This window comes from Mus musculus, chromosome 4 (assembly GCF_000001635.26).
Source record: "Mus musculus strain C57BL/6J chromosome 4, GRCm38.p6 C57BL/6J".
Taxonomy (NCBI): domain Eukaryota; kingdom Metazoa; phylum Chordata; class Mammalia; order Rodentia; family Muridae; genus Mus; species Mus musculus.
Window position 1 is genome coordinate 139,249,124 of NC_000070.6, and position 23,107 is coordinate 139,272,230.

The 23,107-nt window shown below is 51.4% G+C and overlaps 1 protein-coding gene across 4 annotated transcripts in view; it reads left to right on the forward strand.

Moving 5' to 3' along the window:
• Positions 1 to 23,107, forward strand: part of Capzb (capping protein (actin filament) muscle Z-line, beta) — a 98,922-nt gene that overhangs the window by 56,225 nt on the left and 19,590 nt on the right. For all 4 annotated transcript variants that reach the window (NM_001037761.2, NM_009798.4, XM_006538504.3 and 1 more), the window contains exons 3-4: positions 8,138 to 8,259; positions 12,861 to 12,974. In NM_001037761.2, coding sequence (NP_001032850.1) covers positions 8,138 to 8,259; positions 12,861 to 12,974 — 236 coding nt within the window. The remainder of the gene's footprint in view (positions 1 to 8,137; positions 8,260 to 12,860; positions 12,975 to 23,107) is intronic.

Genomic DNA, 23,107 nt, shown 5'->3' on the forward strand with positions numbered 1-23,107 from the left:
CCAGTTTTCTCATACCTTCTTTCTCTCAGAAACAGCAGGAGAGTGAGTGTTCCCTCTCAGACTTGAAGGTGCCCGTGGAGGAAGAGCACAGTCCGGCTCCTCGGCCAGGTGGTCCTCTGTGGCCTTTAAGGGATAGCGTGGCAGGGGCCATGTGTCATTCTCAGGCGTGTATCTAAGAGAACTTGAAGTCGGTGGCTCCCATTGGTCCCCATGCTTTCCACTCCAGAGGCTCGCCAGAGTTCCACAGGCCTTGCAAATCTTGCCCAATTAAAGGGCTCCTAACTGTGCAGGGCTCTTTTGCCTTTCTGTGTTAGTGTTTGAGATTCCATCGCTCCTAAATGCTTGCCGCTCAGCAAGTCTCCAAAGTCCTTCCTTTTTGCTTGGGGCCACTTCCCCGTCGGCCTCCTGTTGGTTTTTATTCTGCTGCGTGTAAGAAATGTAAGTTTCTGGAATTGTAGAAAGGCTCTGGTTTTTTAGTTTTGCTTTTGTCTTTTTTTAATTTGCGCTTGCTGTGACATTGGAAGGTGGCAGGGGCGCTCTGAGAACCTTTGCTGTTTCCGGTGATGCTTGAGAAACCATTCGAGAGCGGATCGAGGGCTAGACTTTGCTTTGTCTGTGCTCCAGGAAGGAACCAGAGTGCTCAGCCCCGCTTTGGCTTCAATTCGGGACATAGGTGGCTTGGGGATCAGGTAAAGCTGAGGAGGAGGTGGCGCTGTGATGGCTGATGGACAGGACTCCTTTGAATGGAGACCCTGGCTTGGGTCTTGCCCTCACAAGATTTTCCTGTTCGAGACCTGCCTTTGGTACTGTTGGAAAGCAAAGAATGTACTTGGGAGCACCTAGCCAGGAGGGTCTGATGAATGTTCCCTTAACTTAGATTCCACACTTTGATTGATAAGGAAAAAAACAAGAACATAAAAGTGAGTTAGAGAGCTGGGGCCTCCTCCAAAGACCAGAGGCAGAAAGTCTTTCCTCTCCAAGCTGGCAGACTCTGTCCTGGGCAAGGAGCGCCTAGATTGATTCATAAACAGGCTTGGTTTGGGAAACAGGTAAAAATATTTGGTAAGAGTATAACATGCTCGGTCTCCTTCCCCTGAATGTTTGAACTGCATGCTGCAAGGAATGTGGGCTGGGCAGCTGGGGGAGGCCGTTGTTAGAGGAATGTGGAGCTGGGATGCTTGAAGGAGCCAGGGCTTGCCCATCTCCCACTTCCCTTTAAAGTCCATGTGGGGCTGAAGAGACAGACGGCTCAGTTGTTAGGAGTACTAGTTGCTCTTTCAGAGGACCTGGGTTCGTCTCAGGACTCACATGGTAGTTCACAACTGCCTGTAACTCCCGTTCCAGGGAACCTGATGCCTTCTTCTGGCCTCTGCGGGCACTGTACATATATGGCACACAGACACTTATGAAGACAAAACACCCATACATATTAAGAAGTGTTTGCCAGGAGAGGTGCCACATGTTTTTAACAGCACCTGGGAGGCAGCCTAGTCACAGAGTTCCAAGACAGCCAAGGCTATATAGTGAGCATGTGTCAAAGGAAGGTCAGAGTACTTACCTGGTTAGTTGGTTAGTGTGCATAAAGTCTTGGGTTGGGTGTTATGCTGCATGCCCATAATCAGAATTCAGGACAAAGAAGCACGAGGTGCACATGTTCGGAGTTCTCCTTGGCTACATAGGAAGTTTGAGGCGGACCTGGGCTACATGAGGCCCTGTTTGCTTTGTAGTGATTAGGTGCTAGCTGCTTAGCACTGGCGTTGATGAACGGGTCTGATTTGAACTTGGAACTGGGAAAAGCTGGTGTGACTGTGACACTCCCTCCTGGCCCTCGGCATGTGCAGTTTGTACTTGGTGAGGGGCAGGGCCTCCACAGTCTGTAACTCACAGAAACTGCTTTATACAGAGTGCGTGCAGTGAGCTTTTGAGAACCCTGTCCTGGGTGACTGTAGAGATAAAGTTATCTAATCCTTGGCCATGAAATGGTCAAGGTCTAAAACTGAGCCAGAGCTTCCCGATTGCCTGTGCTGGTGGAGCCCGAAGATAGACAAAAGGGTGTGGGGCCACACCCCCTCTCCCCGAGCCAGAATCACTAAGGTGCACCATGAGTGTAACTTACCAGCCTTGGAAAACGTAAGCCCGTCCTGATCCATTCATTTCTGTTATAAGGAGCCGGATCTCCATGGCTTGTCCAGAGCTCTGCATCAGTGCTGGGCATGTCGTCTCCATTTGCTCTGGGCCCTCAGTCACCAGAGTACTAGCCCACTATGGCAGCCATCTAGGAGCAAGACTATCTTGCCAGCTGTCTCAAAGCCAGGTTCGTGGCTCACTTAGCATTTTGAAGTTGGGAAGGGTACGCTTGACAGGTACATATAATGGTATTAGTAAGGACCCTACAGGGCAGGGTATTCAAATGAGGTTTATAGTATGTCTTTCTGCTTAGGAATCTGATGTTCTGTGAAGGCCTGAGGTGGGGCCTGGAGGAGCTGGGACCACACCCTGTTATGTGTGCTGGGATTGGGCACAGAGAGCAGGCCCTGCTCAGTGGGTAGTGGGTAAACACAGACACTGCTGTTCAGTCCCCTTCCTCCCCTGTCCTCCCAGCTCAGCTGGGTTGGGACAGCTTGCTTTCTTGGCCTTCTGGGTCTTGCTGTGTGCCTTGCAGGGCTGCTAGCTGCAGAGCTGTGTGGTGCCCCCTCCTGTTTTCCTTACCATTCCTGTCATTCTTGTGCTGGCCCCCTTGCCCCAGCCTCACCTAGTGTCTTCAGGTTTCTTTCCTGCTCTGGCAGTCTGGAGATGTCCTGCTAGTGTGCGTCTTCCTGTCTCTAGTCTCTTCCATGGTTCCAAACCAGTTCCTAGGTTAGGAGCCTGACAGAGGCAGAGCAGAGTTGGGACCTGTGTCTGATTTCTCGTTGTGTGCTGTGTTCCAGCGCTGGCATGTGCACCTCTAGGACACTCTTGCTGCTTTCATTGTTTCAGTTCTTAAAAGCATAACTTCAGGGCCTTGGGAGAACAGAAGAATCGGGTTGTAAGCAGAGCCCCCTGCTGGCCATCGAGGTCTCTGGCACCCAACCCTTTCGTCTGGAGTGGGGCAAGCCAGGACGCTCCCCAGCCACGGGCTCCCCATCACTCATGTGCATGTGCACCCGAGTGGACAGGGTCTGCTTTCGATCCTTATCTCTCCGGTGGCGGGCTCCCAGCCAGCAGGCAGATCAAAAGATGGAATGTGTTCATTTGGCCATTTTTTTAAAAAAAATCAAGGTCCAAAGGTTCACTTCTGAAAGGCGAGGGCGCCGGGAATTAGATTATCCGGAGAGCTGAACCACTCCAGCTTTTGTGCCTTTTTTTTTTTTTTAAGGGTTCATCTCAAGTTTCTTTTTCTGGTTGAACAATTTTTTTCAACATTAATAACTAATGGAGAAGAGGAAGAGGCAAAGTGGAACCATATGACAGCGCACACGGCCTTGCCTGTGGCCGGAAGCTTCTGATTTGTGTCCGCTTTCATGCGATCAGCTGTTGGGTTAGATAGTAGGAAAACACGCCATTTGGGCAAGAGCAGTGCTGCAATTTACCTCTCAACCGAGCTGAACTGTGTCCCTGTCCCTTCCTTAGACGCTGGCTTGTGTGACTTGGGTCAGCTTGTTTCTCAGGCCCCGTGTGCCTCTTCTTTAAAGTAGAGGTCTCTGGGCCACCAGGATGGCTCAGTGCATAAAAGCGTTGCCACCGAGACTGAAGACCTGAGTTTGATTCCCAGGTTCCACGTAGTGGAAGGAGAGAACCAACTCCCACAAGTGGTGTCTGACCTCAGTGTCTGCACTATGGCACGGGCACTTTCTTAAAAAATGAATGAGTGAGTGGGTGGGTGGGTGAGTGAGTGCGTGAGTGAATGAATATAGTCTTAAAGAAAAAAATAGTCTCTGTGAAAACCTGTCCTGGGGATAAAGGAGTGATGGCAATAGATTGGAACCCATGGTGACAGAACTCGTCTTTTCTATGGTTTATCGTCACTGTTGTCTGGTTTTTTCCATGTTGTCTCTGTGGGTCTTGAACTCAGTGGAGTCAAATGATCCTTCTGAGTCAGCCTCCTGGGTAGTTTGGACTACAGACATGTGCCTGTCCTGCCTCCCATTAAAGCTGCCTTTGCTGTGCTTGGACTGAACCCAAACCCAGGTGAGAATGCCCAGGGCGGAGGCAGGGCCTGTCCCAACAGACGTATAGCGTTACTATTCCAAGTCACTGGAAATTAAGTTGAACCCTCAGCAGCCCGGTTTGGCCAGCACCATTGCTGTTAGATGGACGTTCCACACAAAAGCTGATGGGGGTAGGTCACGTAGGCAGTGTGGAGCGCAGCCAAACACAGTCTATGCTGGCTCTGCTCCTCACAGTGCTGGAGCACGGAGTAGACTCAGGTGTTTGGACCTGGTCATTCAGCTCATTGATCACTGCAGATTCTGACACCCCGAGAGTGTGGCACAGCCAGGGGCAGGAAGAGCTGAGGCGCAGATTTAGATAACTGACTGGCTCACAGAGCCATTGTTTTCCAGCATGCTCTCAGGCAAAAGACCTCAATGCCTGCTCCCATGGGACCCAAGCATAGATTGAGACCCTCAGCAGCTGATGGGACATGGTGCTTGACTGGGGTCCCCTCATGGCTCCCTGGGCACAGTCTCCCGAGTCTCTGCTGGTATTAGGACAGCCAGTTCAGGAGCAATCAGGGTCCTCTGCTGTCCATTGGTGGAACTCCACGATGCCTGGAGAGAAGTGGGAGTCAGGGACAGGTCTGAAGGAGACTCGGGGAATATGGCAGAGTGTTAGATTGAACAACTAAAAACAGCTATCCTGTGTAACATTAGAGGGGTGGTCAAACTGGAACCGTCTTCCTTGTGACTCAAAATTCAGTTTAACTCAGCAGCCTATAGTTTCTGCACCAACTCTCAATGGGGAGGGTTTTTATACAAACTAGCATGTAGAGGAGATGGCTAGTAGTCCAGTGTTGAGAAGGTGGATAGAGGACAGGATGAGGGGCAGGACTGACACATGGTACACGAATGTACACGCATGTGCATGCGCACACCCCATGTGCCTAGGGCAGCTGCTCCCACACTGTATAGCCACACTGTATAGTCTGTACTTGTTTCCAGTGACAGCACAGTGTCATTCTAGACTAGGTTGTCTTTTATCAGAAGAGGGATTGATGCAAACAGAACTTGAAAATATGGCCCAACTTAAGAACTTGTCTTTTAGGGACCTGAGCAGGCAGAGCCAACTAGCTGTCTGTGACCCATCCTAGGTACTTGTGTGCTCGGGCACATCCTATGTCCTGCACGATCTCCATAGTTTTCCACTGTGTGCTGCCATGGTAAGGGCTCAGTTGAGTGTATGTTCTTCTGTGGTTGTTTGGAGGCGTGGGCTTGCAGAAGTCTGGGATTAGCTCTTTAGGGGTGGCTAGTCTCTGGCATAGTTTGCCTGGTTCTGTCCTTCTGTCATTACTGTGACTCTTCAGGCTGGGCTTGGGGCTTTGGTTTGGTAGTGGTGTTATTTGTTCGTTTTGCTGGTAACTTGAGACACTGAGAATTGAATTGAGGACCTCATGTGCAGTAGGCAAGCACTCTACCACTGAACTATCTTCCCGGATGTCTGTTTTCTCATAACACAAGGTCTTAAGTTACTCAAGTAGGCTTGAAACTCACTGTACAACCCAGCCAGTCTTTGAACTTAGGATCCTCCTGCTTCAGCCTCCCAAATATTTAGGACTGTGCCACCAGGCCTGGTCATACTGATGTGGAATTCATGGTCTTAAATCCTTCTTCTCCCTCAGCCTCCTAAACAGCCAGGATTACAAACGTACATTCCTGTGCCAGCTAGGAATGGAGCCTCTTTCCTTGCAGCTCGCATCGTCTTGCCAGCCTGGCTGCTAAAGGAGATCTGTCTTCCCAAGCATCCTTCAGCATCCGCTGTCTGAAGCAGCAAGGTGTATTGAGATACAGAGAAGGGCAGCGGGGCCAGAGAAATGGCTCAGCGTTAAGAGCACTGACTGCTCTTCTGAAGGTCCTGAGTTCAAATTCCAGCAACCACATGGTGGCTCACAACCATCTGTAATGAGATCTGATGCCCTCTTCTGGGGTCTCTGAAGACAGCGACAGTGTATTTACATATAACAAATAAATAAATCTTTTAAGAAAAAAAAGAAGAAGAAGAGGGCAGCATTGCTACCCAGACAGTGAGGACAGACAAAGAGGACTAGGAGGCTCAAGACAGGACTTGACAATCTGTAAGGAGACCCCAGCAGCAGCCCAGTAGCACAGGTGGGTTCTTAGTGGCAGGCCACAGCACGAAGGGCAGCATGAAGGTGCCAGGGTCATTTCACCGCGCCCATAAAATTCAGCCAGTGCCTCATGCCTGGCTGCCTCATGGAAGCCGTGAAACTTTGCTTCTACAACTAGGGTGTCCCAGGTGGAGGGCTCTAGCTATAACTAAGCTGCAGTGGGGGCTGGGAGGAGCTTTGTACCGTTACTGCTCGCTGTCCTTAGGGACCAGAGTGACAGGGTGAAGGAGTTTGGGAGTCACCTAGCCTAGGGTTGGATTTCTCTATTCACTGCTGGCTGTTGGTGTGACCCTTGGACAGCTTAATGATTCTGGGTCTTAACTCTGTAATCTGTAAATTAAGGTAACAGCTTCCCATTTTGTGCCCTGGTAGGAGCACTTAGGTAAAAAGCATGCTTTGTGATACCTGGTTCAACATCCAAACAGGCACTTAGAGGTGATAGAGAGAGATGTCACCAAAGCTAACTTTGAAAATGACCTTGCCTGTTGGTTGGGTGAATGCACAGGTGCGCGTGAACCATGTTCTGAAAACAAGCATGTCGTGCTTTGGCTGGAGGTATATGCTTCTCCTTGGGGAGCGGTGTATGTATAAGAGTTGGACCATCCAATGGAGCAAGAGGCACTTTGTATGGTAGGCTGTGATGTGCCCTAAGACAGTAGCATGCAGCATCAGAACCTGGTTGTCCTAGTAGTTCTGGCTTTTGGGAGGGACACAGGACCTGCGCTGCATGGCCCCCTCTGTTAGCAGCCCCTTGTCTGGTAAAAGATGAAGCAGGGGTCCCTGTAAACCCAGGCCCTGAGATGAGAAAGTCAGGATGTGGAAACAGTGTAGAAGTGACTCGAACAGAAAGGCATCCACTTATGCAAGGGCTGCCATCCCTTCCTGGAATGTTTTCATGGAGACTGATGTTTGTGTTGGGAGGAGGCAGCCCTGGCCTGCTTCCTCAAAGCCACACCCGGGTTTGGGAATTGTGACTTGTTCTAGCCCACCTGGGCCACAAGCTGTTTTCCCGGCACCTTCTGCTATACAGACCAGGTAAAGCTGCAGGTGAGCTGATTACTCTGCTGTAGAAAGCATATGGACATCTACCTCTGTAGTATATACAGCCGGCTATGGACAGCCTGGATCCACCTCTGTAGTATATACAGCCGGCTATGGACAGCCTGGATCCACCTCTGTAGTATATACATCCGGCTATGGACAGCCTGGATCCACTTCTGTAGTATATATAGCCACCTATGGACAGCCTGGATCCACCTCTGTAGTATATACAACCACCTATGGACAGCCTGGATCCACCTCTATAGTATATACAACCACCTATGGACAGCCTGGATCCACCTCTGTAGTATATACAGCCACCTATGGACAACCTGGTATCGCTTAGCCAGAGGCCTGGAAAGAGCTGGAAACTCCACCCAGCATGGGAGTCTGCGGAGTTCTCCAGAGCCCCGTTCTTCTTTGAGTTCTTCACATTCCTGTATATTTGAAGTGTTTGCCTTCTTCTCAGAGCCTGAGCTGGTATTTTGTCCACCAGAGACCAATACCCAGCACACACCCCCTCATACTCAAAGACCACCCTGGTGGCCAGGTAATTAAAGCCACACCCGGGTTTGGAAAGAAGGCTGCCTCGGAAATCACGTCCCACAACAACGCACGACCAGGTTCCTTTACAGAGAGCCGTGGTTGGGCATATGTGGAGAGGAGCAGACAGATTCCAAATTTTGGCAGAGCACTACAAGCCAGATGTTAACCTGGAGCTGAATTGGAGTTGTTACTTTAATGACATTTCTCCCTGTCCTCTCTTTCTGCCAGGTCCCCAGTCTGTGTGAAGATCTCCTGTCATCTGTTGACCAGCCCCTGAAAATTGCCAGAGACAAGGTGGTGGGCAAGGATTACCTTTTGTGTGACTACAACAGAGACGGGGACTCCTATAGGTGAGCTCTCACACACAGGCTCACCTCATAGCATGGGGCACGTGTAGCCCACCCACACGTCTGTTTGTCCTTCTCTCTCCTCTTCTCAGCTGTCCATCTGATCCACTAACAGGCTGTGTAGGCGCCTCCCTTGAGCTTCGGAGAGAGGGCCTTGGTGCCTTACAGTCCAATGGAAGAGCCGTGTTGTTTCAGGGCCAACTGCCCCGATAGGGTGGCATGTCTGTCCTTCCTTCCTTCCCTTCTCCCTTCCTTTGCTATTACCATGTGGCCAACTTGACATTGGTCCCTGCACGGGAAAACACAGGCAGTAGCTGATGAGCAGCTGTACTGTGATGCACACAGCCAGTTCAGAGCTGGCTGGTGGCCTTAGGGGAGCTGAGAAGAATCTATGCTCCGGGGAGATGGTCCTGGCTTAGATGTTTTTAATGAACTGTTTTGAGATGGTCTCAAAATATATCCCTTGCTGGCCTGGAACTCCCTATGTAGACCAGGCTGACCTCAAACTCACAGAAGTCCTCGTGCCTGTCTCCTGAGTGCTGGGATTAGAGACATGGACCAACATACTTGGGATCATCGCTCTTCAAACTTCCAAGTGTGAGAATCCCAGACCGTTCCAGGCTTTCCCTGGGGATGAGCACACTGGGTCTGGGCTTATTAGAGGCCACACTACCAGTGTTCTTTTTGAGAGGGTTTTGGAGACACAGGGACAGTGACCAGGAAGAGCAGTGTGGGCTGTAAACCAGCCCTGCTCCTCCTAGGGACATGGAGACTTTGACAGTCCCTTGTCATCTCTGGTCTACAAAATAGAAACAGTAGTGATCGTTCAGCCAGCAAAGCCTGCACAAGCATCCTGAGTGCTACCTGTGTGGCAGGCACTGCTCCCAGCTCTGTTCCTGGAGTCTGTTTTGTGAGGAATTCGAACGGCTAGTAACGTTAGGCACGTGCATCAGTGATGGAGATTACAAACATATTGCTAAAGAGAACAGAGCAAGAGGGGAGAGGCAGGGTGGGTAGCCAGTGGGGCCTTCTAGATCACAACTGTGCTCTAGAATGAGTTGTTGAGTCTGCACAGGTTAGGAGCTTCCTGGGTCCCCGGCCCTGGGTGGAGGCAAGCTCGCTCGCAGGTATCCAGGAGGCTGTGAAGGTAAAAGAAAGGTCAGAAGCACAGCGGGGCCAGCACAATGGGAGCCTTGAAGCTCCACCTCAAGTATGGGGTGGCACAGAGCTTGTCCTTGGTTTGAAACGAAGAGAAAGAAAACTAGTGGTGGTGATGGCCCCTCCTACTCCATAGGTTAGTTAGGGAATGACACACCTGAGCATGGGACTGAAATTAGTGGAGAGACTGAGTACTGATGGGTAGAGCTTGGAAGCAGAGTGACAGCTGGGAGGTGTGGGCACTGTCTGTGGAAAGAAGAATCTGGAGTGGGAATGTGAAATGCCTTCTGGGTGGGTGTGGAAGTGCCGTGCAGGTGTGACATGGTAGATCTGAGAGCTGGGCATCTGGGTAGCACTGCAGGGCCCCACTGTGAAGCTGAGGCCCCAGCTCAGGACAGAACTGGTCCCCAGCACATGTACCAGGGCAACCCTTGAGGAGACTTCCTTGAAGGTGATAAGCATGGAGCAGGCCAGGGAGCACATGAGCACAGTGAAAGCCCTCACAGTCGTGCGTGGGCTCGGTTCAGGCTTCCTGGGAAAGATACTGCTGAGACCAGTCTCAGTGGCCGCTGGTTCTGCTTTTTTTATTTTTAAACCTGAAAGCTGAAAGTGAGAAAACTGTGTGCAGGAAGGCAGGGCAGGGCAGGGCAGGGCAGGGCACAGCTTGTGCACTCCTCCCTCAAGGGCTTCAGCCCTTCCAGAGCACCCTGCAGGCCCCACCCCTACTCCCCAGACACCAGAGGGCTCTGGGGATGGGAGCCTCACAGGGGAGCAGCGGCAGTAAGGACAAAGCTTGACTCCCCTCTCCCCTTCTGGATCTGAAACTTCAAGGTCCTCTGATTTTCTCCACACATTTCCATCCTGTGTTTGATCGTTCGCTTAAATAAGATCCTTATGGTGAGGCCGCTGCCAGCAGCGCTGCTTGAACCCTGTTAGCTGAAACAAGAAGCCTTCTGGGGAAATGAAAGGCCTGACTTTTGAAATCCAAGCATTCCTGTCCATCTGTCTTTTCTCAAATGGCCTCCATTTAAGCTTTTAAATGTGTTCTGAGTGCCCCTTCCACTAAGAATATTCTGGGTAATGTTATGATTTTTCCCCTAGCTACAATTACCCTGGCTCCAGGCCTAACGTCTTGAAATGCCGTTGTAGTCTGTGAGGCAAGAGGAATGTGTAACACACTTACAGACTTCTTAGACTTCAGGCCCCGATCTGCATGGTGATGGGTGGTTGCGTCCTAGCACATTGCTTTGTTTTTAAACCGCATTTTGTGTGTGTCTGTCTGTCTATGTGTCTGCCGCTTATAGAGGTTAGGTCCTGAAGGAATCAGTCCTTCCTTCCACCGTGTAGGCCCTGGAGATTGAGCTCAGGTTCTCGGGCCTGGCAGCAGGCACCTTTGCCTGGGTCTCCCATGCCATGTGAAAGAGATGGCGTGGAGAGGGGGCTTGCCCTGCTTACAAGTATGCCAGAAGGTTCTCAGAAGATGCAGGGATGGGGAGGTGGGGTCCAGGTCACAGTTTGGGGTTCTTGCCCACTGTCCCACAGTGAAAGATCCAAACCTCACTGACTTGTGAGTCGTGGTGACCACCTGCACCTGTCAGCTGGCCTGGGCGATCTGAGGCAAGAAGCCTCTGAGTTTCTCTCCTTCCTTCCTGTCCTCAGCCGCCTCCTCCCTTTGTCCATCATTTGTGTTTTGGAGATAGGGTCTAGTTACATAGTTCTGGCTGAACTTGACTCCTGTACCTGCCACACAACGGCAAGGACTACAAGCACACGCTGCCTCCCAAGCTCCACTTTACTCCCTGTCTGCAAGACCCTGCAAAGTCTGTCAGAGTCCCATGAAGGCAGACATCCCACGGGCCCTCTCTGTCAAAGACTCAAGCTAGTGCTGGTCTTGGGGTGTTGTCCCCCCAACTCTGTTGGGGAGTGGTGGGCGGGCTTGAACTTGGAACGGAGGTTTCTTGTTTTGTTTGGGAATTGAGTCTAGGCACCTGAACATGGACAGGTTTCTAAAGGCCCTGCTTAGGCTAGAGAGATGGCTCAGTGGTTAAGAGCACTGACTGCTCTTCCAGAGGTCCTGAGTTCAAATCCCAGCAACCACATAGTGGCTCACAACCATCTCTAATGTGCTCCAATGTCCTCTTCTGGTGTATCTGAAGACAGTGACAGTGTACTCTTATACATAAAATAAATAATTTATTTTTTAAAAGGCCCTGCTCTCTGTGGATAGGTGAATTGCATCCTGGAGCCCTCAAGGGAGTATACACAACAGCTCGGCCCCCCTCTAACACGCCCTGGACCGTCCCTGAGAACACTGTACCTCTAGAGCCACCCCTAAAACACTTCCACCTTTCATGTGACTCACGGCTAGACTGGGTACCAGAAAGATATATCTGTGTGGACAAAGTGGGGGACCAAGGGACAGCAAGCATGTTTTTCCTCTCTTAATGTTAATCCCAGATTGAAAAGGTGTGAGGCTTAATGATTGCTGGGGAAGGCAGTATTCGGCCCTGTGGTAGCAACGCAAGGGTGTAAGTAAGGCTTCTCTTCAGTTGATCACATCTCCCCTCCCGCCTCCGTAGACTCCCTCACTTGTTGGAAATTTCACTTGATGTGTGTGGGTGTGTTGCCTGCATGTGAGTGCCTCTGGAGACCAGAAGAGGATGGTGGGTCCATGGAACTGGAGCTCCAGGTTGGGAGCTGCCAAGTGGGTGCTGGAATCAATCCTGGGTCCTCTGGAAGGACAGCAGTGCTCTCAGCGACTGAGCGAGCTCTCCAGCCTCCCCTAACCTCACTTGTTAGGTCTTTCTGAAGATGCAGCCTGAGACCTCCACCCTTGGGAACAAACAAGGAAACCTTGTAAAAGACCTCTCGTTGCCCTCGGTGACTGAAAGTTCTCCTGGGACGGCGAAAAGCGTTTTTAAAATGCTGCTGGTCTTGGGGTTTGCTTGACTTACCAGGCTTCGTGTGTGCTTAGCCCAGTGTACTGGGAAGCAGCTGTGTTCCCTAAGGAGCTAGGCACTCCATTTCCAGAGTGTCTAGGCTTACTGCCTGCTTCTGTAACTTATAGTCGTCTTCTTAATACTTATTGTTTGAGGGCTGAGGAGCCTCCAGCAAATCAGGGAGGTGAGGGGTACCAGCTGACCACTTTGGTGAGCACAGAGAAATCAGGGAAACGCTGGGACTTGTGGCCAAGGCTCCTGCCCTTCTGTTGGTTCCTGGAAATAGTACATAGTAGCGAATGGTAGCCTTGTTTTCCACCGGAGGAAGTGAGGCTTGGAGCTAAGGTGTTTGCTGTATTAGTCAGTCTGCCGGCTTCTGAACCTTTGCTTTGTAAGACTCTCCAAAAAGCCTCCTGGTGACTTGGCCCCTGAACCTCAGGCAGCTGAGCTGGGGCTAACTGTCTCTGGGATGATTCATAGAACCGTCTCCTCCTTCCTTCTTCCCAGGTCACCGTGGAGTAACAAGTATGACCCTCCTTTGGAAGATGGGGCCATGCCATCTGCTCGGCTCAGAAAGCTGGAGGTAGAGGCCAACAATGCCTTCGACCAATACCGAGACCTGTGAGTGACCCTCTGCACACTAGCTCTAGGGGCTTTGCTGGGGAGAACCTTGTATGAGAGGATGTCTGGGCTGAGCACTCTCCCCTCGCTCTGCTGCCTGGTCACCTAGCTTGCTAAAAGTTGGAGCTCCCTGATGCAGACATGACCATGTTACTCTGTTACCATTGACAGTTGTGGCAGGTAAGTGGGGAGAGTGCCTACTGTGTGTACAACACAGGGCAGGTATTTTGCACTCTACTGTCTCATGTCCTTGCTCTTTGAGTAACAGTAAGGTGCTTTGGATGCCACAGTGACACAGTCAGAATGTAGCCCTCACATACAGAGAGTAAGGAGTTTGTCCAGGGCAGGGGCAGAGCTAAGACTCAAACACAGCTGATGAATCACAAATGCATGGTGAAAGTACAGTCTGTCTGTGAAGCTCAGGCTGACTGAATTTGTGATCGGTGTGAGAACACACCACAGCTCTTAGCTATTACAGCTGTGTTTGGACTGGAGCTCAGGGCCCATGCAGACTGTCCAGTGGCCAGGGCAGAGTGAGCTGAGGTCTCACGCAGTCTTTTTACCCTTCTCTCCTTCAGTTGCATGTGTGTGATGTAGGCATGAGTGTGTGTTCGTGTGTGCATGCACATGTGAATGTGGATGCATGAGCATGTGGAGGAGGTCAGAGGTCAGTGCCAAGCATCCTCTGCTGCTGATCTACACCTTGCTGAAGCAGGCTCCTCTGTTCGGCAGGCCTCACTGGTTAGCAAGCTCCAAGAGTCCTTCTTATCCCATACCCACCCGCCCAATTGCCAGCATGCCCAGCTCTTTACATGTGTATGCAGGGATCGAAACTCCGGTCCCCATGCTTGCATCTCCGTGAACATAATCCAGTGTGCCTGTTTCAGCTCCTTTGTGATCTTAATTTTTGCACACCACCCTGGCCCACCAACGCCAGGCCATTCAGCTGCGCCGCCTTTGAGATCGGGCTCCAGAGAAGGCTGTGCTTAATCAATAGAATCTCATTTTCAATTAAGTTCTGTGCTAGATATATAGTAGTACAAAGTCAGTACAAATCCCCCGTCTGGGATGAGGGTTGGCACACTCCCAAGAGGTGCCAGCTAGTGACCTGATTAGGCTTGCACAGGGCAGAAGGCTGAGCTTGGTTTAGCCTTTTTGTATGTGGCCTTACGAGATGTAAAACTCATCTCTTGAGCCCTGAGATGGGATTTGATCTTGCATCTCTACTTGGTTCAATCCTGGTCTAGAGGCATGAAAATTGAAATGAGAGGAACAGCAAATTTGAACAGTGACCTTAGGGGAGAAGGCTCCCAACTGTGGACTGTGGGCTAGTCTTTCCATTTGCATCAGGTTGCTGTGACACATTTGGGAGGAAGAGGCTCCTCCTCAGTCAGACAGACAGACAGTCACCAAGACGTCATCAGCATGTGGTCCTGAGCATTTCAGTGCCCCCCCACACACACACACACACTTGTCTGCATAGCATCTCTGTCTCAGTGTCCTACGTGGTGAGGTTTTACATCTGGTGCCTTTTAAGGAAACGTTACAAAGGTCCCCTTGCGGGGATGCAGAGATGGAGAGCCGGGATTCAGATCTCCTTTTGCTTGACATTTGTTACAACTGTTACCCTCCCAGTTAAAATGAGGTTTTGTGTCTAAGGTCTCACATCTCCTGTTTTGCCCCTTTGGGGATCTCTCGTCCCAGTGGTGCTAAAAGCCTGCTCTGCCTTCATCTATAGTTTCACTCTCTGATTTCACCTCGCCATAAAAAGAGCTTCAAAGAAGTGAGTTCTTCAGCCCGGGTGTCCAGGCGGAGTCAGATTTGGTGTTGTAGCCACATTGAGAATCAGACAGTGGTAATAAGTCACTAAGCTGTGACCATGAGTGTGGCCCCCTACAGAAATGAGCTGACATGCTCAGAAGTACAAAGAAACTTAGCCAAGTTCACTAGCCAGAACATGGCCAAACTAGGGGGACAATATCATCCCGTTCTCCTTTGTTTTCTGTTGCTGTGATGGAACACTGACTAAAGCCAACGTGGGGAGGGACAGGTTTGTCTATCTTATGGGTTGTAGTTAAACATTGAGGGCAGAGGAAGAGACCATAGTGGATCGCTGCTTACTGGCTCTATTTTTGTGGCTTGCTCAGTTAACTTTCTTATATAAGCCAGGATATCTTCTGAAGGGTGGCACTGCCCACAATGGCCTGGGTCCTCACACCACTTCCACATAAATCATTAATCAAGAAGATGCCCCCACAGACTTGCCCACAGGCCAGGCTGATGGAAGCAGCTCCTCTCCCAGGTGGCTGTGTCAAGTTGGTCAAAGCTAACCAGGCACATTGGCACCCGACAGTCCTTTGCTCATAGGTGTGCATGTGTGCAGCAGCAGGATGGGAGAAGAACAAGCAGCAAACACGTAAGGAAGTCAGCGAGCAGGCAGGGGCCGGGAAGGTGGTGACACGCTCGCTGCCTTTCCACGAGGCGACTCTAGAACTGAAGACTAATGTCCAAAGTCTAGGTGGGCAGAGGAGCTGTGGCACCAGTGTCCCCAGACTGCCACCCTGGATGTGCACACACCTTGTCTCAGAAATCAGAAGCAGACTTGAAAGCCTATCATATCTCATAGCCTTCCATAGCTTTGACAGTTTCTCACAGATACCTTAGAACTTTCTGGAAAGACAGCCCTCCTCAAGTGTCAGATGGGAGTGAGCAGTGCCTCTCTGAAATGTGTGTTGGGTCTCCACATGTGCGGAGCTGAGCTGCCTCAAGTGCTCCTGCAGAGTCCGCGGAGACCACCCAGCCTCATCGAGATCTTCAAGGCTGTTTAAATTGGTGGCAAGGGTGGTTCTGAGTAGTCACTGGCATAAACACATGGTGTCTCTTCCTCAGTGAAGTGGTTCTGACGCATTGCCTTGGGCTGCCAGTGAAGGCCAGGTCTAGATACAGAGCACATTGCTCAGGACTCTGCTCCTCTGTCTCTGCTTCTCTCCTGGCGTACACCAGGCCATTATGGCGGGCATCTCTTCTGTCACTTATTAAGGGTTCTAAAGAAGGAAACAAGATGGACTCTTCCTGCTCCAGGTGCCCAGGGCTCCAACTCTGCTGCTGAGCCAGAGGAGAGGGCCAATTCCGGGTCTCTTAGAGACCAGGGAGGTCCCCTGCCTGGCTGGGTACAGTGAGAGCAGCTTCTCCCCAAAGCTCACTGGAGGGAAAGTTTGGGGATTGTCAACGTGGGTTCCACCATCCATTGTCATCAGAGGCTAAGGAATTTCCCAAGAACATCTAGGAGGACTTATGTGAAATTGAGCCACCCCATTTCTGGGGCAAATATTAAGAAAAAAAATCTTTTTCTCATTTTTTTAAGTACCTTAGTTCACGCACCCCCAGTTCTCAGCCTCTGGGTGTTGTTTGTGTGCTTGTCGATGGCCCTGGAGCCAGAGCCCTTCCTGCCAGGGCTGTGGAGCAGAGGTTTTGGGTGTCTAGGCAACTTTTGTGTGGCACTGAGGGGTTTTCACATTGTTGCCGGGGGACAGGGGTGGCAGGCCATGCCTCACTCTCCTCGGAGCTGCTCCTTCCTACCTTTGGCCTATGCCATAGGAAGACTTGGCTGTCCCCCATGAGTGGAGTGTGAAGCCCCCTGAGGCGCCTGCGCTTGCCTTTTCTCCATGTTGGTAGACGGAGCAAATGCACAGGCCCCTCTGGGAGGAGACACCCACCCAGTGCTACACTGTCCCCATGAGAGTCTAGGAAGCAGGCTGGCTTCAGGGCCACTGGAACTACACAGATCTTTCCTGAAGGAAAAGGAACAGTCGAATGTCTGGCACCTCCGAGCTGGCCAGGCCCATGCTATTCCCAGGAAAGCTGAGTAACTGAAGCCGCCGTGCCCTGGGTGGGGCGTGGGAAAGCAGACTGTCTTCAGCTTGTGACAGTCCCTGTAGTTCAGAATTCTTGGATCATGGCAAGGTATAGAGTAGAGGTCAGGCTTGCCCTATATCCAAGCTTTCGCCCACCTTCCTAGCATATGAGGAACTTGCAGGGTCCTTGTGGAGAGCCCTGGACTTCTGCCTAGCATATGAGGAACACAGGGCCATCTCTGAACCTCGGGAGCCTCTAATCCTGGGAAGGCCACAGCGGACCAACTCATCAGGAGTCTCAGTGCATTCCAAACAGAATAAGGGGCCGAGCTGCCATGGCTTGCTGCCCGTGAGCCCATGTGAACAGCATCAACACTGTGCAGATGGTCACGGTCACTGCCTGAGCCTGTCACCTTGTCTTCACTCCTAGAAGCTCTCCTTCGAAGCCGAGGGAAGGAGTGGGCAGGAACTGTGCTGGACAGCCTCAGCCCAGACCAACTCACTCAGAGATGGGGAGGGCTCAATGCCTCCCTGATGGTTCTCTGCCATGAGAGCCAAGGAGAGACTAGATTCTATCTTCAGGCCCCAGCTTTGATCCCGAGTCTGTAAAGACTTTGACTTTGTAGGGAATTGGAGGTAATCACCCGCACATGGAGTCCGTCTGGGCGGAGTGGCGGCTGGGGCCAGGGTGGCTGCCTTGCAGGCCCTCTGGCTTATATCTCCCATGGGGATTTAGCACACATGTGGGCTTGTGAACATTTCCCAATTAGGGATGAAGGGCTAGCAGTCCTCAAGGTGCACAGGGGCAAGTAGCACCGGGGAGCCAGGCTGGGGCACTGCCTGACTGCCTTTGAACTCCCTTGGTTCCTGCTTTCCCTGCTCCCTGTCCCTTCCCCACGCTACCTCTCCAGTCTTCCCTTCCCTCCACCCAGCCTGTCTCCACTCCATCATTCGCTGCCTCCTGTCTTTGCCATCCTGGGTAGAATGATCACAGTAATGTTTCCCTTCCTGGAGAGAACCGTGGCAACCGTGCACAGACATCTAAAGCACCAGGCTTTAGATGGGGTTGGTTTGTGAAACTGCATGGGAAATGCCTGGTGTGCTTGCCAGAGGTACCAACTGCTCTAGGTCCTCTTCAGTTCTGTCACTTCCACCCTGGCCTGGGATCTCTCTCCCCCAAGTCCCAAGGAAGTTTTCTGTCTTCCATGGTACAGCCAGCTCCACGTAGGGAATGCAGGAGGGCAAACTTATGGACCACTGTGCAGTCTGCCAGAGCAGCCATCCTCAGCCCTTCAGTCCCAGATTTGGTCTAGCTCTCAGTCGGAACTTCAGTGCATGGCCTGGGGAGGAGCTTAGAAGTGGGTGCTCCCGTGCAGAGCAATGGCTCTTCGCTGCTGGAGACAGGGCCTTCTCCCCAGCCTGAGCAACCACAGTAGGCTGATAGGGGCCAGCTTCATCACCTTGATCCTTTAGGTTCTCAGAGAAGACAGGGACCTGCCCTACTCCAGCTCAGTTTGGATCTGGCCTGGCCTCTGGTTCTGCCCCAAACCAGATGTTCTAACTGAGAAGGGGGCTGGCACCACTGGCCTCCAGAGCTGATTACTCCCATATGGACCAGACATCTTGCTCTGTGCTCTGCGATCCCTGGCTCTTAGCTCAGAGCAGATAATACCTTCAAACATGCGGTTGCAATTTATTGGCCTTATAAGTTAATTTTAGGGGGTGTGCAATTGATTGAAATCAAAACTTAATGAAGGCCAGAGTCTGGGGGTCCAGGATCAGGGTGGGAAGGAGCCCTGTGTTCTTGCTTTGTCTGGGGTCTGAGAAGATCTTCAAAAGCTGTAATTAGCTTTTCTAATCAGCCCTGCTTTCCTGGAAGAACTTTACAGAGTAAAGCAGGGGTGACGTTCCTGTGGCAGGCCCAGAAGCCTGCAGAAATAGTTGGGGTGCTCGGTAGATGGCCTTTCCAGGCTCCCTAACTCCTGTTCTCAGGATCTGACATCTGAGCAGCCCTGGCCCAGGGAGGGAGGGCAATACATTTGTGTGTGAAAGCTTGCTTCCTTAGTGTCCTACAACTCTGAAAATACATCCACCTGTGCTGTGTGCTGTAAGGTACAGCTTTTCCTGGATGAAGGCACTCAGGGTCCATTCCTTTGGGACAGTTGGAAACGGTTTCCTGGGGAAACCCTGCAGAGATGGAAGCCATGTCAGAACTGAGGATGGCCTCCCCATCCTGAGGTTCAGGCACCACCTGTAAAATCATCCTCTTGTTCCATGAGTCAGCACATGGGGTGGGGGGGTCATGCTGGGGGGCCTTGGTTCATTTCTACCCTTCCTCCCTGACTAACTTGGGTATGAGGTTGACTTCCTATGACATACAATTAACTCTGCTTGCAGCAGTTACCATGGAGATGCCTTCTGAGAGTGGTATGGGGCTATTTCAGTGGTGGCCTTGGCTCAGTGACAGTTATGCCATCAGTGTCACAGGCCAAGCTGTGCTCAGCCAACACCCACATAGCCAGGCATCAAATAAATGTCTGGGAACTAGAGTTACTGATTCTTGTGAAATCTTCCCTTGGGGTACATCGGGGACACAGGCAGGCACTGATGGTTCCTATCATGGTAGCTGGAGAGACTATTCAGCAGTCATTTATAGAGAACATCCCATGGTCTGGGCCAGGCTTTTGTAGATTCAGCCAAGATAGAGCCAGACCCAGCCCTGCTTCACATGACTCCCACCCAGTAGGCTGAAAAAGCAGAAATAGGACTACAGACAGACAAGTGGACAGATGTCTGTACCGTCTTGTAAGTACTGAAGATGAGTCGCAGCAGGTACTGAGGAAGTAAAGAGCAGGGACCATGCCGTAGATGGTGGCTGACGGACAGCTGGGGTGGTCATCAGGTCCACCTTGCCTCGGTGGAGAGCTGGTCAGCCGTGCCTAGAAAGCCTGCTGGTCAGACTAGCCTAGCTGGTGTGAGCCCTCCACTCTGGGACCAGCCTGCTGTCCCCTAAGGAAGCATAAACTGCAGGAACAGCTTGCGCAGAAGCCACACACCCCTTATAAGATCCTGGAGTCTGAACAGCTGTTGGAGCAGTGCTTCTCAACCTGTGGGTTGTGGCCCCCCTTGGCAAACCTCTGTCTCCAAAAACTTTTATATTACATTTCATGAACAGTAACAAAATTAGTTCTCAGGTAACAATAAAAGTAGTTTATGGAAGGTTGAGGACACACTGTGGTGAGGACACAGGTAAACTCTGGTCACCTGCGTCCCCAGCCTTCTCCCTCTTCCCATTCTGATGTCTTGGCTGCGAGTACAGCTCTGTCTGGGTCCTGTGGCCCCTCCTAGCACATCCTTGAGCCATAGCATCGCATAGCTGAGAAGCAGGCAGGGTGGCCCGCGATTGTGCTCTGAGCAGTGGAGAGGGCAGGGCCTGATTAAGGGCAGCTCTAGACAGAGACTGCAGGGAAAGGTGCATGGTCTACAGGCACTGGCACAAGGTGGGCTTCTGAAAAGTCCCACGGTCTGGCATGGAGACTGGAGCAGAGGCCCAGCAAAGAAAGACTGACTGGTTGGTCCCAGGCTCCGGCTCTTCCCTCTGTCAGGCCAAGTGAGGTTTATAATTCAAGGCCCTACACTTTCCAGTACCGGGACTGCCCAGGACCTTGGTCTTGTGTTCAGAGTCCCCACAACAGGCTAAGGAAGAGGGAACCAAGTCAACATGAGGCAATGGAGACCATGCAAGAAAAATCTAGAGCTGGTGAGGCCAGCATGTAACAGTGGCCCTCTCCCTGTCACTTCGCATAGGTCTGTGTCTTCAGCTCTCAAAAAGCATCTTGCCTCCTGGAGGCACAACTTAGCACTGTCTCGGCTGTGTGAAGGGTGGGAGCAGCTAAGGGCCCAGGCCCACTGCAGTTGAGTTGTAGTTGAATTGGGAGATGGGGAGTGAGGACGCTCGCCACCCTCTGAGAATAGAGGGAGCTTCCTGACCTCCAGCCTAGACGGCAGCTCTCCTGGGGATCTCTGACACACCTCCCCACCCCTCCATCCCCCTGCTCTCAGATGGGTATCAGCTGCGGTTCCCAGAGTCCCTGTAGAACTTAACGTTACACCCGCAGGAGACTAGTGTTGAAGAGCTCACCCCAGTTCTCATGTCTAGTGTTGTCTGAGGATTGGTTGCCTTGGTATGTGTGCATTGTCTGAGTTTTCATCTACTTTAAAAAAAAAAAACAAAAAAACAAAAACAAATGGAAAACAGGGGTATGTGGAAAGGCAGTTCATTTGGGAACATGATCCCCCAGAGCCAGCATCAGGGACTTTGATTCCGCCCAAATTCTGGGTTCCTGTAGACATATGGCACTCAGTCACGCTCAGGTTTCTGCGGTTCTACATGCTGGAATAAAACCTCTCTGGAAGCCAGGCCTAGGTCCCCCACTGTCAAGGCTTTCTCTCTCCAGAGTGCCTCCCTCCCTTAGCTGAGCTGCCTCTGAACCAGGCAGGCAGGCAGGCAGGCAGGCAGGCAGACAGACAGACAGGCAGACAGGCAGACAGGCAGATAGGCAGACAGGCAGGCAGGTGGTTGCTTGGAGCAGGTGATCAAGGATAGAGTCCCCATAATGAATGCTCTTTGAGGCAGGGGCTTGCCTTCCTGAATTCCTTGTAAGTCTTAAGTGTCGTTCCCTGGCTCCTGAGCCATCAACGGGTTCCTCGACTGCTCTGATTTCCTGGTGGTTTTCTTTTTTTTTTTTTTTTTTTTTTAGGTTTTTTGAGACAGGGTTTCTCTGTTCCCCTGGCTGCCCTGGAACTCACTCTGTAGACCAGGCTGGCCTCGAACTCAGAAATCCGCCTGCCTCTGCCTCCCGAGTGCTGGGATTAAAGGCGTGCGCCACCACGCCTGGCTCCTGGTGGTTTTCATGTGTACTAAATTTAGTTACAGCCTGAAGGTTATGTGTCACTTCTGCCTGCAGTGCAGGTAGGATGTTCCACCAGGCCAGTCAATCTGGTGTGGGCACAGAATATAAGCCTTAAACCAACCATTCTAGACAACCGTCCCAGCTTCCTGCTTCCCACCCAGCTTGAGACTTGTGTACATTCCCTACCCTTCTGGCGTTCAGTTTTGGTTCGCTTGGGGTTGTATGTGTATGAGTTCACATGTGCACATGTGCAGTGTGTAGGGAAAGTATGTGTGGATCCAGAGGTTGACACAGAATGTTTTCTTCTATTACTCTCCCCCTTAGTTTTTGAGACAAGGTCTCTCATTAGCCCTAAGCTCACTGCTTAGCTAGCCTGGCTGGCCAGCAAACCCACACTGCCCGGTTTTATGTGGGTTGTGGGGATCCCAGCTCACATGCCCATGCTTACATAGCAAGCACTTGGCCCATTGAGCCACCTCCCCAGCACCTACAGGTTTTCTAGCTCTGAAGTCATGTATTCAAAGCCTCTAGCCTAAAATGAGTTTCCAAAAAAAGAAAAAAAAAAACAGCTTTGGTGAATCGAAGTGGTTTGGTAGTCCCAGGGCCCCAAGTGATGCCTTGCTGAAAGACTGGGCTCCACAGAGCCAGCTGCATTTCTGTAAGGAGTGTCCATGCAGAGGCAATGGCTGCAGTGTTGAGTGTAGATGCCCCATCAGATCCCCGAGCCCCTCCAGTCACGGCTGTTCCCAGAGAGGTCTTCATCATTTTCCTTCGAGTAAAAAAACAGAAGGCTGTAAAGAGAGACCATAAAGGACAGCCGCGGCCCAGATGTGCACGTGTGAGCATGGCTGGCATTAAAGTCACACATGCCTAAGTCGATCGGTATGCTTGCTCAGGGGATTGTTGCACCTGTGTGTACTGGAAGGAATTTCCACAGAATCCCTGCCCCTTGTCTGTGGGCAGACTGAGACATGTTCTATAACTGGTAAAAACAGCTGTTATCGCACAAACAAGGGTGACTGGGATCTGTATCTTATCTGAACTTAGCCATCCAAAGCCAAGGTTAACTTTTCTGCTTTGTGTGTAGCCAAGACTAGCTCCCAGGGCCATGGAGGTGAGACTTTGCTCCCATCAAACAGCACTTCATGTTTCTGCAGGAAGGCCTCCTGAGCAGTTCAGCGCATATAGGGGCCAAAAGGGAATAGTTGGATGCTGCTAATAGGCATCGAGGCAGGACTCTTGATCTGTCACCCTCTCCTGTCTCTAGACATACTGTCAACAGACACCCTTACACTGAGCTGGTATAACTAGTTAGAACAGCATCTATTGCCCAGCCCTGCAGTTATGGACGTCTGCAGTTCTCTGA